General features: G+C 33.7%; 1 protein-coding gene across 1 annotated transcript; it reads right to left on the bottom strand.

The window, feature by feature from the left end:
- Positions 1 to 13,168: 13,168 nt before the first annotated feature.
- Positions 13,169 to 14,378, bottom strand: LOC133199719 (prostaglandin E2 receptor EP4 subtype-like). The gene is made up of 2 exons (XM_061335587.1): positions 13,620 to 14,378; positions 13,169 to 13,532 (listed from the first exon to the last, which is right to left on the bottom strand). Exons 1-2 carry the CDS (start codon positions 14,376 to 14,378, stop codon positions 13,275 to 13,277), a joined length of 1,017 nt encoding a protein of 338 aa, XP_061191571.1. The 3' UTR covers positions 13,169 to 13,274.
- Between the last annotated feature and the right edge of the window lie 4,279 nt (positions 14,379 to 18,657).

The raw sequence follows: 18,657 nt of genomic DNA, 5'->3' as shown, positions 1-18,657 counted from the left end.
TTACTATTCCTTTGAGAGCCCCTATCTAACTATTCCTATGAGTGCCCTTAAATAACATTTCCTAATAGATCCCCTATCTAGCTTTTCTTGTGGGAGCCCCCTTTCTAACTATTCCTGTGAGAGCCCCTATGTAACTATTCATGTGAGCGCCCCTAACTTTTCTTGTGGGAGCCCCTATCTAACTTTTCTTATGGGAGCCCGATGTCTGCAAAATCTGACTGATTTTCTGAGAAAGTAAAAAAAATTAGTATTTTGATTTTTATTCTAATATAAATACTGTATTCCAAACTAATTAAAGAAATTTGATTTTTTCAACCTGTCTGTATTTAAAGCAAGCTATGTCTTTTCACCTTGTATATCCATATTAAACAATTCTAACTAAGCTATACATCAAGCCAACCCATAGTGCTTTTATAAACATTCCATGCCAAGCCCATCTCAAATTCTCCACCGAAACAGTTCTAATTTTAGCATAAAAGTCACACCCTTTGATTCATGGCCCGGTTAATCCCCGTCAAGCAAACTGATTCTTTCTCAAGACAATGCACTGCAAACTAAAATCTTTCTGAGACCAAGTCAAGGTGCTAATTAGAAAATACCTGCAAACCGTTTCTCAAATTATAAAAAAAAAATAACACACAAACAATTTATATTTAACGACAGAAGCCACTCCATCTGACTCCCAAAGCAATCGAGCTCTTCGTCAGACCAACTAAAGGTGTCAATGTAAGCATGGATATTGCAAATTATAGCTCATTAAACCACCACGTTTCGAGGAAGAAAATACCAATACCACTCAAACAACACGTTTGTTCCTTAAACTTTAATATACCAACAAAGGCATTGACACAGTTAATATAAGTAATATTCTTAAATACAAAAAGGTCCATGCAGTCTTGTATTCTCCAATATTTCAAGTTGAAGTCCACACTTTCTATTTTTTTGAAGATATATATTGACAAATGCTTCCAAATTTTTAATTATAAAAAATCTACAGTGCTTAGATATCAAGCGTCTGAAATATAATCCTTCAACGTGTTGATGTTCTTCTTCACCCTACAAATATAGTACTGGTGACGTAAGTATAGTTGATAATTAGGATCTTAAATCACTTATTATGAGAGGGTCAAAATTTAGGGAACCCCGATGCCTCAACTGGCTTCATAATTTCATAAATATTATGAATTCACTTGAAGATTTCGCCAGACGATTGGCCAAGTATAAAAAAGAAGACCTTGACACTTTGTCGGAATGGATTAAAAGTATTAGATGGATGTTGAAGTCGCGCATTAAGCGATTGAGGGGCAATATGAAAAAAAAATCTTCTGTCTTCCATAATGCAGAAGTGAAACAAGAATTAGATAGATTACACGATTAGTATGTACAAAGCTGGTAACAACTTTGTCTTCAAGGCTCATTATTTAAATTGTATTTTAGAGGAAATAGGATTTAATTCTGCCTGTGATAATCCAACTTTTACTTATAGCTCACTTTCTAAGGAGGGAATTCTTCAAAACCATGTCAGTTTTAAATATTTTTAATATTTCCAACAATCAAAATGAAATCCAATTATCAATTCTATACTAGATTCCAAAACTCCATAAAAATTCTTACAAACAGATACGGGTTCCAGTAAATGTTCTACCAAGCCTCTTTCTTTACTCCTTGCTAAAATATTTACAGCAATGAAAGAGAAACTTCAGGAGTACTGTACATCTGTATATTCGAGAAGAGGTGTAAATCAGATGTGGATACTCCAAGGAACTTTTACTAAAATATTTACAGCAGTGAAAGAGAAACTTCAGGAGTACTGTACAACTGTATATTCGAGAAGAGGTGTAAATCAGATGTGGATACTCCAAGGAACTTTTAGAAAATTTGAAATTACAAAATTTGAACAAAATCAATAGAATCAAAACATACGACTTTTCAACGCTTTATACAACCATCCCCCCATCCCCCCACGATAAATTAAGTCAGGCTTTTTGACATCATAGACAGCTGCTTTTTTCAATAAATATGGACCTCATAAATATACTTACCTTGTCATTGGTCATTTGCAAAATTATTTTGTTAAAAACATTATGATTGTGCTCTGAAGTTGATGTTAAAAAGATTTTTTAGTTTCTGATTTACAATATTTTGCAGTTCTTAGAGATCAGGTTTTCCAACAATCTGTTGGAATTCTTATGGGTTCCAATTGCAGCCCCTTATTACAGATGTTTCTGAATATGAATCCAATTCTGAAAATGAATCTGAATCGGAGGGATCTCGATGGCGATTTGAAAACTGAGAAAGATATCATCATAAGATAATATCTTAATTTATTATACTTAATATAATAATAATATATGATAATATCTGTGATTTGTTTTCAATTTGATGATGACTAGGAATATATCGAATTTAAATTTGAAAAGTGTTAGATCCTCCTCTTCCTTTTGAATTTAACTTTTGCGAAATACCATGATCGTCTGATACCCACAGGTGATCTCGTCTTTTACTCATCATCTAGTGAAGAGTAAAAGACGAGATCACCCGTGGGTATCTGACGATGGCGAAATATAGGTACATGTATCTATGTTTAATACAGTATGTCATTAAAAAATAGTGGATGATGTTTATATTTTTGTCATTGGGGATGGGGGTGTTATAAATTCTATAGACTGACAAACAGAACAGGTACCCTTTAAAATCACGGAAAAACCTGCTCGTAAAAGTATCATTGTTGTATTATTCACCTACTTACATTATTTGTTTCTTGCAAGAATCGTTCTGGACTCAATTTTTAAAAATATTCTGTGAAAATGTATACATACGATTCATTTTATATATCTATAAGTAATTGAAAATTATGTCGGATAAATAACATTTTCAGCAACCCCTTGACCACTTTCTCGCAAGCCAGTTTTTTGTCGAAAGTGTTCGGCTATTTACATTGATGTCTACAAGTTTTTAGTTTAAACGTTTCCTTTCATCTCACTGAAAATTTCCTTGATTGGCGAAGAAAGTAGCTTGTGAAAATAAATAGTAAAAAGTTTAATTTGTCTCCTACATCTCAAGGAACACAATTCTCCCGAGGAACGAATATCTAGTGAGTTGAACAATAAAATAATAGAAAATTGATAGCTTTCGTATGTATTAAAAAGACACTTGTAGTATGTAACATGGCTGATCTATAGGATGCAGTTACAGTACGGGAATGGGGTGCACTGAACAAAAAAACGAAAGTCTGCAAACTTTATTTATGAGGGACATAAACGTAATTTTGATAATTTTAATCTGATTATTTTGTTATATAACGGCAAATTAATAGGAAGGGGGACTGGTTTCAATGTCTCAGTTCTTACGGGCCTGATATGTAATTTGAGGCCGTTCAGTAGCGAGCGAGCGAGCGGTGGAATGTGTCAAAGTAGTCCAGCCCCGCCCCCTATTTTTTCAGAGTTACTAAATTGTAAGTACTATAGTTAGTAAAGATGAACTTGCCAGCCCCCTCCCCCAACCCACCCCTTCCTTTGGGAAACAGACCCCTCGTAAGCTGGTCGTTAAGAATTACACAAGCATGACAAGCTCCCACACACAAATAGATTTTTATACGTCCGGAGAGAGTTCGGATTTTTTTTTTTTGTCAAAAAATATCCGAGTCGGAGAAATAGGATGATTATTTATTTCCCTGTGGGAATTTATTAGTATGTCCCCCTCCCCACCCTACGCAAAATTCCTGGTTCACTCTTGACATTCCAAACACACTCCCCAGCCACCAAAAAAGAAAAATCTAGCTTACTTCATTAACTTTTATTTTTTCACATTTCTACAAGTAATGTACAAATAAAACATCCATATACGTCATGGACTTACCGGTATTTCTCACAGGATTTGGTGGTGTTGGTTTATCAATTTTTTTTTTCGGGGGGGGGGGGTCACAAACACACTAAACCATTTATACAGACCCAAAAAAAAAGAAATCTGTAATAATACATGTTTTCATTTTCAAAAAAGGGATAGAGATCCCACAGATTCAGATTGATTTCATATTAGATTCGAATTCGTTTCATATTCAGAAACATCTCTATTAGCAGACCTAATTTTGTATTCATATGAAGCAGAATTTATTCAAAATCTCTGCATGAGAAAAAGAAATTCTTGCTGTGGCCTTCAACTCGACGTTTAGATATATCGACAACGTACTATCAATTAAGAATAGTTACTTCCATCCAAATGTCTACTCGGTATATCCCAGTGAGCTTGAAAAAATAAGATACCACAGAGTCTAACTCATCTGTTTCATATTTGGATATTTTACTAGAAAAAGACTTTAATGGCAACCTAACAACAAAGCTTAATGATGAAAGTGATGACTTCAATTTTTCAATCAACGTCCCTTACTTACTGTTGTATGTAGCAATATACCCTTATCACCTTTATATGGGGTTTTTGTTTCCCAATTGATTCGATATGCAAGAACATACTCTACGTATGAACAATTTCTAAAACGAGGCAAGCTATTGACATACAAGTTCATAAAACAAAGACATCAACAGTCTCGTTTGAAGTCATCATTTTGCAAGTTTTATGGTCGATACAATGACCTTGTCAGCAAATACGACCTATCATTAAGTCAAATGCTGACTGACGTTTGTTCATACCAATTGTTAGCCATTATTTACACACTGATTTTTTTCTTTTTTCCCCCGATCATGACAAGGAGCACACGGCAGGTGTGACCGGTCGGCAGGGGATGCTCACTCCCCCATGGCACCTGATCCCACCTCTAATATTGTTGTAGGTCGTTATCTCCATATTTCAAATGTCAGCAATGGGAAAAAACTGGTTTTGCTTTGTCAACAGAAAAGAATAATAACTGGTATTGCCTGTCTCTATCATAGGAAAGATGGATATCGCGCGTATCAGACAGGCAAGGCCAGTCTAAAAAGAAACTAGAGATACAGTTGGGCATAGTTTATACTGTAATTTGGTATTATCTATATATCAGAATCAAGAAATTTTAGTAAAAATAACACAATCACTTTCATCATTATTCAGGAAAGCCCAGTGGGTTATAATTTTATCAACAAACATGGAATGTAGTGAAAAAATACCATTTCTTTTACTGAAAAGATATATAATTAATTTTTGCAACATATCTTTATGTTCTTCAAATTAGAAAATTGAGACCTGTTTCTTCTATGGACATTAAGGTCTCTGGATATTTCAAACTATTGGCATTGTCTCCTACAACAGGATTTTTGCAGGAAAAGCTTCTTAGACATTCTTAGCAAAACGTGCTCGTAAGACTACTGGTAAAGATTGAAAAAAAAAAATTAATTAAAATTTCAGTTGAATAAGGTATATGTTGTATCCAGTAAAGAAATATTGACAGCCTAAGCAACAACAAAGACAAAATTTTAAAAAACTTAATATAATGATAAAAAAGCCGTTGAAAGATTTGTCCAATATAGCAAACCGTGCTTTAGTATTCTTTTTAAAACAAAAAGTAACCAGATACATTTTAGCAAATTGACATCCTTTTCACAGGTTTACATACTCCAACTAAATTAATTCTGTCAGGAAGTCTACATCATGGTTTTATAAGAAACAACTGCATTAGTGATACATATACTGATTGATTGATTAAACTGCATGTGATACATTGATCAGCAAAATAAAAAGAAAGCAGTATCTCAACAGTAAGCATGTAAGTATATGTTTAAAGACATATGCAACGTACCTTTCCTGCTGCTAATTTTTCAAGATATTCTTCATTTAATATTATAGTGCCATCAGATGTTCGTGCACAAAAAAATCAGCATGCATTACAAGGGGATTTTGAAAAGATATCAATTGATGAAAATTCTTGTATAATTCAAAGAAAAATAAACAAAAATTACTAAATATATATTCTGTAGCATACACTGTATATAGACATTAAAATGTAGCACACATTTCCTTAAAGTATTGGAACTCTTCATCTCCAGGGAAAAAAGACGGTAAAGTTCAAACTTCGTTGCATATGTCCTTAAATGTTCTTTAGTAGTACTTATCATATATATCATTTCTATTTTGAGATACATTCATTATATAAGCTTCTCTTTGTTAAAATATTGATGAAACTAATTATAGATAGGAATTAAAGCACAACCCCTACCCAAGAGAGGCTTCGGTTAAAAATCCATGACTCTGCATCTAAGCTTCTGTAGTGTTTCCTACAATACACCGACAACAAATAGTGAAATGAGATACAGGAAAAAAAACTAAAAACCTTCAATATCAACAAAGGGTAACTTCCTCTTTAATACTGTACGTGTACATGAATTAGCGTATTCAAAATTTAGCGCAATCACTGGGTATGGAGTTGTTGGCGTAATCATGAATTAGCGCTACACATATACGTGCTGTGTATTGTCTTTATAAAATTTATAAATGATTTCTGAGCGGAATTCATGAATTAGCGCATCGTTGTCCACGCCAAAGCCGCTAAAATATGAAGCCCGCTTTTTTAAGTACACATACAGTAGTTAAGAAGATCCATTATTAAAAAAAATAATGCAATCAATCCTCAGTGCAGTTTCTTTGCTATTTATCTGCTTGATATTAAAGCTGTCAACACCTCTTACTAGGTTTGCCTGTTTGGGATAGGCGTGCAGGAGTCATATCACCTAAGCTTTGTTATGGATTAAGATCAGTAGCTTTTTTGGTTTTTGGCTGTATCAGTTTCGTCTTTCCTGTTTCATTCTTTTTACAAATCCAAATTGATGTTACAAGAAAGAGATTGTAAATCAGTTTTAGAGAAACCAGTTTTTTTTTTCAAACTTTATGTACTGATCAAATACAGACTGACCTCCATGACTCCAAATAACGCCACTCCGCTCCCCTCAGCTTTTTACCCCAAGCCCCCGAGAAACGAAGATAAAAATATCAGCACCTTTTGAAGTTTTTCCTGCAAAATTCCTGTTGTAAAATACAATGTCCATTGTTTGAAAAGTCCAGATGATATCGTCCATTAAGAGAGTTCAGGTCTGTTATCTGGAGATCATGTCGTGACGGTAGTTCAATCGGTACAGCGCTCGTTTCATGATCGAACGATCGTGTGTTCGAATCACGGCCGCGACTGACCTAAGTCGATAAAAAAATAAGTAGCAATTTTTCCTTCGCCAAGCGCTTGGACTTTGAAGTGAAAGTTTCGAGTCCTTCGGATGAGACCTTAAAAAACCGAGGCACCGTGTCACGGCTGGTGTTGACACGAAAAAGAACCGTCACTGCTCAATGGCCCTGAGTGCCGAGTAAAGGTCTAAATTTGAAGCCTTTCACCGGTATATGGTGACGACTCGATATGAGTGAAATATTTTCGAACGGGACGTAAAACAACATACAATCAAACAATCAATCTGAAAATCATAAAGATGTAATGCAAAAGTTAAAATATCCTTTCAGTAATAAAATAAATGCACCTATATAGAACTCTGGAACAAAATGAATAAGTAAAGTGATTTGCTTTACTCCATAATAAAGGTTTTGTTGCTTATTAACAATGTGAATAAGCTTCTTTCTTTACTACAACCCTTGTTTGTTGTTAGAATTATAACCCAGTGGACATTCCTGAACAAGAATGAAATTATATATGGTAACATGTACCTATGACCCTGCACTGTTTAAGTTGAAACTGTGATTGTGTGTAAATTGGTGTATTTTATACTGTAATTCCTGATTCTGATACATTGATACAAAAATGAATACAAATGCTTTTATAACTCATTATGCCCAGCTGTTATTCTTGATTCTTTTCTGCTGACAAAGGCAAATCAAGTTACATTTGATTCAATCCATTTTATAGCATATTTGTTTTTACAAACAAACTGAGTAAGCAATTCAATAGCAGTAATTAATTCTGTCAAGACTTCTCGCCTGCTGGGATTTGAGTGCCTGCAGGTCACCCAGTCTCTGTTACCAAAACAAAAAGGAAAAAAAAAATAAGCTATTCCCATTGTTGACTTTTGAAGGTCACGATTTTTTTCTTTTACTCATTCAACTCACTGTCAATATGGTCCATACAACATGAACTAGCTTCTGACTTAACATTTCTTATGAAATCAGGGGTTTTCAAGAGACTGAGTGATCACGGAAAACAACCCAGCTGTAAGAGCGAGGATTGTGTCCATTGACAGTAATCATTTTTTAAAAAATATTATTTTAATGACTCAACATCTAAGCTTCTGTCTGTAGTGTTTCCCCCAATTTACAAGTAACAAGAAATAAAGGATATACATGTATGTATATATATATATATATATATATATATATATATATATATATATATATATATATATATATATATATATATATATATATATATATATATATATATATATATATAGTTACTCAATATGAGAACAACAACATACAGGGGGAAAAACAAATGACCTTCAAATATCATCGTAGAGGGCAACTTCCTTTTTAATAATAAAAACCTCAAAAATGAGGGAAAAAACGGTTATTTAAAATAATTAATTATTTTAATAATTCAATCCTCTGCTCAGTTATTTGCTATTTATCTGTGTGATATTAAACCTGTCAACACCTCTATCTAACTTTGTCTGGTGTAGGAGAGCAGTTCATATCACCTAGTCTTTGTTATAAAATAAAAAACAAAAAATGGTGGTCCTCGTTGTGGCATTTAAAGGTCACGAGATTTTTCTTCTCTTGATTATTTCATTCAACGCTTATTAATGTTAATCATGTATCAATTAAATAAGTTTTAATATAAATCCAGATTCGAGATTGACTTCAGACTTATTTACGTTATCATCATCAATATTTATGTTACCAATGCATTTAAAGTGCAAATTATTGTAATTTTAGCCATTCTTTCTAAAAAGTTAACTCACTTTTATCAACAAACACTTTGTTGAATCAAGATTCAAATTAAATTGTTTTAAGTCCTCTTTTTCTTATTTTAAGGTAAAAATTACTCGGCATAATAGAATTTTAAAATTTGCCCTCTTTTGTTATAAATGTCTGCACGGTACGAAGCAAAGGAAAAATCCACAGACAATTAAATGTAAAAAATAAATGTCTATTACTTTTTATGAAAAACGTAAGTCAATATTCGATGAATTCCATTCGGTAACAAGGTCATTGTATCGACCATACGATTTGGAATGTTGACTTTAAACGAGACTGGTGATATCCTTGTTCATCAACTTGTTTGTCGATAGCTTGCCTCGTTTTAGAAGTTGTTCGTACGTAGAACATGCTCTCTTGCGTAACGAATCAACTGGGAGACATAAACTCCATAAATGGTTTATTGCTACATAAATAGTACCTTTGGAAATTCCAACAGATTGTTGGAATTATTGCCAATCTAAAGTTCCCTCGTTCTTTATGAGTTCCATTTTGTTGAAAAGCAGTTGTCTCTAGCTATGCATGATGTCAAAAAGACTGTACTGGTTTTTAATTTATCATGGAGAATGATTGTATAAAGTGTGGAGTTTTTTAGATATCTACATCTGATTAACATCACTTCTCGAATTATTTGTTGTACAGTCCTCCTGAAGTTTTTCCTTCACTGTTAATGTTTTGGCTTTTCCAACTTTAAAGTTCGTAATTCCAACTCTAAAGTTGGCTTTTCCAACTTTATAGCTGGTAATTCCAATTTTAAAATTGATAATTCCAACTTTAAAGTTGGTTTTTCTAACTTTAAAAGTTTGTAATTCAAACTTGGCTTTTCAAACTTTAAAGTTGGCTTTTTCAAATCAAAGTTGGTAATTCCAACTTTATAGTTGGTAATTCCAACTTTGAAGTTGGCTTTTTCCAACTTTAGAGTTGGCTTTTTCCAACTTTAAAGTTTGTAATTCCTACTTAAATCTTGGTTTTTCCAACTTTAAAGTTGGCATTTCCAACTTTAAAGTTGGTAATTCCAACTTTAAAGTTGGCTTTTCCAACTTCAAAGTGAGCTTTTGTCCCAATTTTTTCCTTTATTTGAAATTTTTACCTACTTTATTAATGCAAAATTAATTAATACACTGATATAGATTGATGAGCAATTAACTAGACCTTACCTATGACCTTACAATATAACTTCCAACTTTTAATTCAAAACCCTTATATTTCTTTTGGTCCATATTATATAATAACATTAAAATAATAGAGAATAACTTCATACATCTCCGTACATGACAGGATTTCAACCAAACCTATTTAAGAGATCAGACTCGCATATATTTTGTTGTATATCAGAGAATAAGCTTAAACAAATGAGACCATTATTAGGTGTTAGATATATATAGGATGAATCAACACTATATTACATGGTACAAATACAACAGAACTAAGTTTTTAAATTCTGTATATGAAAACACAATGAACTAATACCTTCTTTCATCATAATTTCATAATTAAATCGTTTCTTTTCATTATAATAACATGTATAAAAGGGCAACACGAGTCCAGCTACAAAGTGTCTGAATAAAACGCATAAAACCGTATACAAAGATGGAAAAGCCAAGATTAAAGTTGGAAAAGCCAAGATAAAAGTTGGAATTACCAACTTTAAAGTTAGAATTACGAACTTTAAAGTTGGAAAGCCAATTTAAAGTTGGAAAAGCCAACTTTAAAAAGTATTACGTGGCACTAATATGCTTCCGTACTCGTAAGATACTTACGTTCAAGTATGTTCATGAAAAAGGCAACACAAAACAAGAATATAAGAAAGGAACAAAAGGAACAAAAAGACCACCAAATAGCCCTCCTTAGCAAAGAGTTCCAATAAGCTGGTCGTAACTCGCTAATCGAAAGTTCTACGAATACGACATGTTTTGTGAAACGCTCGTTTACGTGCACGTCCGACAATCGTTAACGTAATCGTTTTGATTTTGTTAGTGAAGCGGTCGCCAGATCTGTAAACATTTTAGAAGCTTAAAATAGAAACACCCAGTCTATAAGATGTCATATACTTGATCATTTCACCTCTTTAATTTGAGCCAATCAGATAAATGGGGACGATAAAAAAATTGTTTGTTGTTTTAACTAGATTTTATACTTTGCCGGACTGGGAAAACTGAGTTTACTATCGTTGTTACTCTAGCTGACTCAAGTAAACAGCTGTTTGCCATGGCTGCTATTTCACTTTTCTCTTCCTTTTTTTTTTTTTGGGGGGGGGGGTAAATAAAACAAAATTGTGATTTTAAGTAACACACATTGAAATAGGGAGTTCACGAACAGTAATCAAGCTCAAAATTCCATAGAAACACTACAATTTTGGAGCAGTGCAAACTCGGACCTCTAAAACATCAGAGATGGGATCAGGTGAAGGAGTAAGCATCCCCTGTCGACCGGTCACAACCGCTGTATGCTCATTGTCATGATCGGGCAAACGGAAAAATCCATAAACAGTTCATTGTGCAATTAATGGACTAACAATTCGTATGAAAAACGTCAGTCAGCATTTGACTAGATTGTTTGTTAATGATAGATTGTTTTTGCTGACTAGGTCATTGTATCGACCATAGCATTTGCGAAATGCTGACTTTATAGGAGACTTTTGATATCCTTGTTTCAATAGCTTGCCTCGTTTTAGAAAATGTTCCTAAGCAGTGCATGCCCTCGTAACGAATCAACTGGGAGACATAAACTGTATACAGGTCATAGGGGTATATTGCTACATAAGTTGACGATATAAAAGTTGACGTCATCATATTAATCATAAAGATTTGTTGTTAGGTTACCATTGACGTCTTTTCCTAGTAAAATATACAAATATGAAACAGATGTGTCAGACTGTGATTTCTTTCATTTTGAGTTCAGAGGGATATATCGAATCAACGTAGAAATGAAAATGAAAACCCAGTTGTATTGTTGAGGATTTCCAGCAAAATTTAACAACTCCAAAATTTATCAACTCAAACTGGCTGTGTTCATATACAAAAGTAATTAATCTTGAGTTGATTACGTTTAAACTTACTTACATTTTGCATTTAATTGCTACATTTATTTCAGAAAATGTGTAACACAACAGAGGATATTGTTTTTGGAATACGTATTCACTAAATTTCATCAATAAATATAATTTTATGCATTTTTACCATTGTACTTATACAAGAGAAAGAAAAAAAATATTATATGACTTCTTAAAATGGGGATTAAACTACAATTACTTGCAATCAGAAAGATTACTCATGATTACACAGAAAATTGCAATCGATCACAGATAACGACTACTGATTACGATTACCCCATCCCTGTTATTACATTAGGAGGCATTGCTCACGGCGGGTTTCACAGGTCGACAGGGGATCCTTACTCCTCCATGGCACCTTATCCCACCTCTTGGAATATCCGCTGATCCGTGTTTTGTGTCCTGATTTGTATTGTTTGAGATCGGTCTCTGTTCGTTATCTTCTTTGTCATTGAAGAGTCGCATTGTATTGACCTTTTTTCACTTACAGAACTTTTCCTACAAACTGTTCGTAATACATTGAAATTTATTGAATTTTAGCTTCTCAAACTATGTGTGCACTACTTGTTCAAAGTTTCTGTATGTTTTCGATCGAATTGTGTTCCTACCATTCGATACAGAAATGACATATATAACAATTGTAAATATGTAATCAAAGAAGCTCCCTCTCTCTCTTGAACAAAAGTTAATACGCTAGTTTCGAGATTGTTGCTCTCCAACGATAGAGGCGCAAAAAGTATCCCTATCAGCGTGGACGTGGAACAGGTTGTCGATGTACACAAACGTGCATAAATAAATGAACAAAGGCTAGGGCTTTAGAAATTCATTTAACGTTACAGAAAAAATTCTACGTAAGCAGTGCTGATTTTGACGTACTCTGAATATGCTTTACAAAATCTTTCAATGAGGGTATTTGAAAAACAAAACAACTCTTCCTAGATTGTACAAACCTTTTCTAGAAAGTTAGTGGATTCTTTAAAATGATTATATGGGAAAGAGTCGGTGTGTCATTCAGAATGCCGCTGTGCAATGAGCAGATGCGTGTGTATTTATCAGAGAGCCATGTCTCTCCTTCGTCTGATTAAGTCTTAGCCACTCATGATTTCTTTCGTTCTGATTTTTTGGATAGAAAAAAAATGACGTCTTTACTTAAATTTGGTTAATTTGGAGTTGATGAGTGCATTCTATCTAACAGTTACAGTGTATGATAGACCGGTATATCGATGATGTAAAGTATCAATTATAAGTAACTGTTCTACCAGCCGGTTTATGCGGAAACAAAACTCCTTTCCGTAACGAATGATAATCTCGAAACTTGCGTATTCTACACCGACGATATAGTCAAACTATCAAGTTCCACTCGAGATTCGGTAGTTTGCATCTGAAGTTCATTTTTTCTGGAATTACATTGGATGCATGTACATTTATTATATATTTCATGGACGAAGTTAAATGATTCTTTGCGAAAGATTATATAAATCCATGGATCTATGATTGAATTAGTTGTTGCCATTTCTATGCCAAGCAATTCAAAGCTCGGTGTACCTTCGAAAGTTCCAGTAAGATGGCCGAGCATATTTATCTGCAAGAGATAAAAAAAATCTTAGTAGTATTTTCACCCGACCAATAGTCTTTAGTTGGAAATTTAAAAATGTTGTACAATTCTTACCAGTATTGGCAAACTACATATGCTATACAGCAGCACAACCGAGAATAGGAATAGAATAATACGAGTTCCATGCTTGTTTGCAACACTTGTAGAGTGATTTGTCCCCTTCCTTTTGAGGATTACCACCATCAGAATTACATTGGTACCAAAGGTGGTAAGCAGTACAAGAAGTCCCATCAAAACATACAGGTAAGCAAATCCTCGATCTGTTGCATCCTGGGATTCAAAGTTAACGAAACACCAGGAATCCGGATAAAATCGCTTACTGGGTCTTCCCGCCATAAGATGACCAGACGATAGGAAAGCAGACACACCCCAAATACAGAATAATATCACAGTGCTTCGAGCACCTTTTGTCAATGACTGAAATTCATAAGGAAATAAAAGAGCCAAAAATCGTTCCATTGACATTGTGCATACGATCATTGCAGAAGCAATTATTGTAAACATCTGAATGACAGCCATGTAATCACATACCGTTTGAGAATAAGTATACTCGAAATTTGTTGCGTATCTAACGACAGCAAAAGGAACCGCAAACATCACTCCGAAACCATCAGTTATAGCAAGTCCACACACAAAGTGATAAAATGGTCGCCACTGGTGGGTTTTTACTGAGCAACACACTATGACGACGGCGAGACTATTGCCAACAATCCCAAGAAGACACAGTAATACAGGAGGCACAATGGAAGGTGACTCAATGAGACCTGATGATGAATTGGAATGTTGATAATCGAAGACTGAAGTAGACGACATTTCGGTTATTTCTGTATTTGTAAGGGAATCTGAAGGTTGTATTATCCTATACACGATAGATATGAAGGAAGTCTTTAATTTTATGTTTAAGTAAGTAAAAAGCCAATTTCCTGGTTATATGCGTTATCAATGTACAAATAAAGTTATAAAAATTTAAATAATTTCTTTGTAAATTTTTCCGGATTACTTACCTGTGTTACAAAAAACATAATAGGAATATTTACCGTCTCACATTGGACAACCGCTGAAACATTTTTAAAGATTTTAAATGCCTAATTTGTTATCGCTTAGCTTTGTGAACTTACTCTCGAAAAATATGTCTTTGTTTTTCTTATGGCGTTTTACTTAACCATACAGGAGAGAAAGTTGGATTGAAACAAGACAGTTAGCTACACTCATTGTCGCACATATAATACAACAGAGAATAAGTGCAAAACATTGTCCTCTAGAACAAAAAAATAGAAACCAGATCAATCTGAAAAATCAACGAATTTGAACTCAACTCTGGAACCTCAGTAAAATACAAGAAAGGACTTACATTTACAGTTAATCAAATCAATACTTCTGAAACAAAATATATTTGCTATCACTAATTCTACACCTTGAGAACCAAGTTCAATCTTATATGTTTTAAGAATCTCATAGTCCAAAGATACTGACCTTTTAGACATGATCTGAATTACCACCAGAATACGATTCTGGTGATGGGTACTTTAACAACACTTTAAACAACGTTTGAATCATTTTTAGCTCAAACTTCTTTTCTCTGACTGAGAGACAGGAATTCGGATCTGTGGTTATGGATATTGTAAATCATAGGCTTTTTAAATCCCCACGATTTACAGAGGAAAATACAGCTATCACAACCCGTTTGTTCCCTAAATTTCAATATACCAACAAAGGAATTGACGTGGTTAATATAAGTAATACTCTTAATCACAAAAGGTTCCAGTATTGTATTCATATTTCAAATTGAAAGATTACACCCTGTATTTCCTACAAATATACATCGACCATTGCTTCCAAACTTTATAATTACAAGAACACTCTACAGAGCCTGGATATTGAGCATATGAAACATAATCCCCCATCGTGTAATTGTTCTTTTTCACCCTACAACTATAGTCCTACTGGACACGTTATTACTGGTGACGTAAATATAGTTAATAATGCAGACCTTAAATCACTTATTTTAAAAGGGCAAAAAATTTAGGGAACCCCAATCTTTAAACTGGAAGAAGAATTTCATAAATATTATGAATTATGTGGAAGATTACGCCAGACGATGGGCCAGACATGAAAAAGAAGACTTTGACACTTTGTCAGAATGGATTACATGTAAATGTATTTCATGTATCAGATGTATGCTAAAACCCTGCAAACTAGCTTGAAAATACGGATATATATTTAATTGCTGTGGTAAAATTAAGAAATTTATTTCAAAATTAAGGATTATCTCCCTTATGCATAGCTCTGATCCTTCGATGTATTTCGGTCCAGTCTTTGGAACCCCTTTGTTCAGCTATTCAAAGTTATTTCGGATTTCCAACGTTTCGGCATGATCATCACTGAAGAGACATAATTTGTCGAAATGCGCATCTGGTGCATCAAAATTGGTACCGTATATGATTTACATTATGACCCCTGGGTCGAGGTCTCTGCTGGTGGATTCTTAGTCCCGAAGGATCTCTATACCCCAGTATCTAGGTACTTCGGTACTAGCTTGAAAATACGGATATATATTTAATTGCTGTGGAAAATTTAGAAATTCATTTCAAAATTAAGGATTATCTCCCTCATGCATAGCTCTGATCCTTCGACGTATTTGGCTCCAGTCTTTGAATTCCATTTGTTCAGCTCTTCAAAGTTTTTTTAAATGATATATTTCGGATTTTCAACGTTTCGGCATGAGCATCAATATGGAGACATAATTTGCCCAAATGCTCATCTGGTGCATCAAAATTGGTACCGTATATGATTTACATGAAGAGATTGAGGGGCAAAATGAAAACTATCTATCCTTCTGAGTTCAATAATTCAAAAGTGAAAGAAGAATTAGATAGACTACACGATCAGTATGTACTAGTCCCAACTGACAAAACAGGTTACAACATTGTCTTTGTTTGTAAGGCTCATTATTTTAACTGTATTTTAGAAGAACTGGGATTTAATTCTACAAATGGTAATACAACTTGTTGCCATAGATCTCTTTCTAAGGAAGAAATTCTTCAAAATCATACGTCAAGTTTTGAATATTTTTAATATTCCCAACAACCAAAATGAATTACCATATTTATATTGGATTCCGGAACTTCATAAAAACCCTTACAACAAATATACATAACGGCTTACAGTAAATGTTCTACCAAGCCTCTTTTTTACTCCTCACTTAAATATTAACAGCAGTGAAATAGAAACTTCAAGAGTACTGTGCAACAATAAATTCAATAAGTGGTATTAATCAGATGTGGATACTTTGAAATTCCATGAACTTTTTGGAAAATTTGAAATCACAAAATTTTACCAAAATCAATAGCATTAAAACTTACGACTTTTCAACTCTTTATACAACCATTCCCCACGATAAATTGAAGTCCAGCTTTTTCACATCATAGACAGCTGCTTTTTCAATGAAATGAAACTCATAAATTTACTTACCTTGTCATTGGTCATTTGCAAAATTATTTTGTTAAAAACATTCTGATTGTACACACAAGTACTCTGAAGTTGATATTAAAAAGATGCTTGAGTTTCTGATTGACAATACCTATGTGGATTTTTGAGACCAGGCCTTCCAAGAATCTGTTGGAATTTCTATGGATACCAATGGCGCCCCGTTAATAGCAGACTTATATTTGTATTCCTCGGAAGCAGAATTTATTCAAAATCTTATACATGAGAAGAAGAAAATACTTGCTGTGGCCTTCCACTCGACATTTATCGTCGACGTAGTATCAATTAACAATAGCTATTTCTATTCATATGTCGACACTATATATCCCAGTGAGCTTGAAATAAAATATACCACAGAGTCTGACACATCTGTTTCATATTTGGATATTTTACTAGAAAAAGACGTTAATGGCAATCTAACAACAAAACTTTATGATAAATGTAATGACTTTAACTTTTCAATCGTCAACATCCCTTACTTATGCAGCAATATACCCTCATCACCTGCACATGGGGTTTATATCTCCCAGTTGATTCGATACGCAAGAGCATTCTCTACGTACGACCAATTTCTAAAAAGAAGTAAGTTATTGACAAACAAATTGATGAAACAAGAATATTAGCAGTCTCGTTCAAAGTCATCATTTGTAAGTTCTATGATCGATACAATGACATTGTCAGTAAATGCAATCTATCATTCAATCAATGCTGACTGACGTTTTTCATACTAATTGTTAGGCCATTATTTACACACTAAATTGTCGACGGATTTTTTCCGTTTCTCGATCATGACAAGGAGCATACGGCGGATGTGACCGGTCGGCAGGGGATGCTCAATCCTCCATGGCACCTGATCCCACCTTCGATGTTTTAGAGGTCCGTGTTTGCTCTGCTCCTGATTTGTATTGTTTGAATGGACTGTTCGTTATCTCCATATATTTCATTTCAAAGAGAGGGGGTTCTAGACACTTTTAAGGATCATTCATTACCAATCTGTTCGTATTAAGACTGTTAATGTAAAATAAAGTTTTTAATTATATAATCACAAAACTAGTTCAATATTGAAATAATTCATTACACCGTTTTATGATCAGGTTCCAGATTCGATAATCATGCTGCTATTGTAAATCATGCTCTTGCTAAGAAAATGTTTTGTTTTAAACATCACCAAACAGAGCGAAATTACTGTTGGCCACACAGTAAGTAAAGAAGTAAATATATCATAGAATACGTGCAAAATTCATCATCGAATTCTAAAAGATATTTATATTCCAACATTCAATCCATTAAATATACGCTTTATCAATGAAATTGTCACTTACTGAGATTAGAGGGAAACATTGGGATATTTTAGAGGTACTTTATAATAGATAAATCTCTTGGATGCCACTAGAATATGTCATCTATTCTGCTTGGGGATATATGTTTTGGTACAAAAAAAATTGATTATTTGAATATAAGCTGATTATTAGTTGTTTCACAAACAGTTACATAAGCTCCAAATTTCAACCAACCACTAATTTGATACATGTGAATTATTTTAATTGAATTTTCATTCAGGCTTATTTTAAAAAAAAAAGTCACATCCTTCTCAGCCCCGAATGGG

This window comes from Saccostrea echinata, unplaced genomic scaffold (assembly GCF_033153115.1).
Source record: "Saccostrea echinata isolate AGI-Se365-2 ecotype Australia unplaced genomic scaffold, CSIRO_AGI_Sech_v1 ptg000034l, whole genome shotgun sequence".
NCBI lineage: Eukaryota > Metazoa > Mollusca > Bivalvia > Ostreida > Ostreidae > Saccostrea > Saccostrea echinata.
Note: the sequence above shows the minus strand (reverse complement) of the source record. Positions and strands in the feature narration are given on the sequence as shown.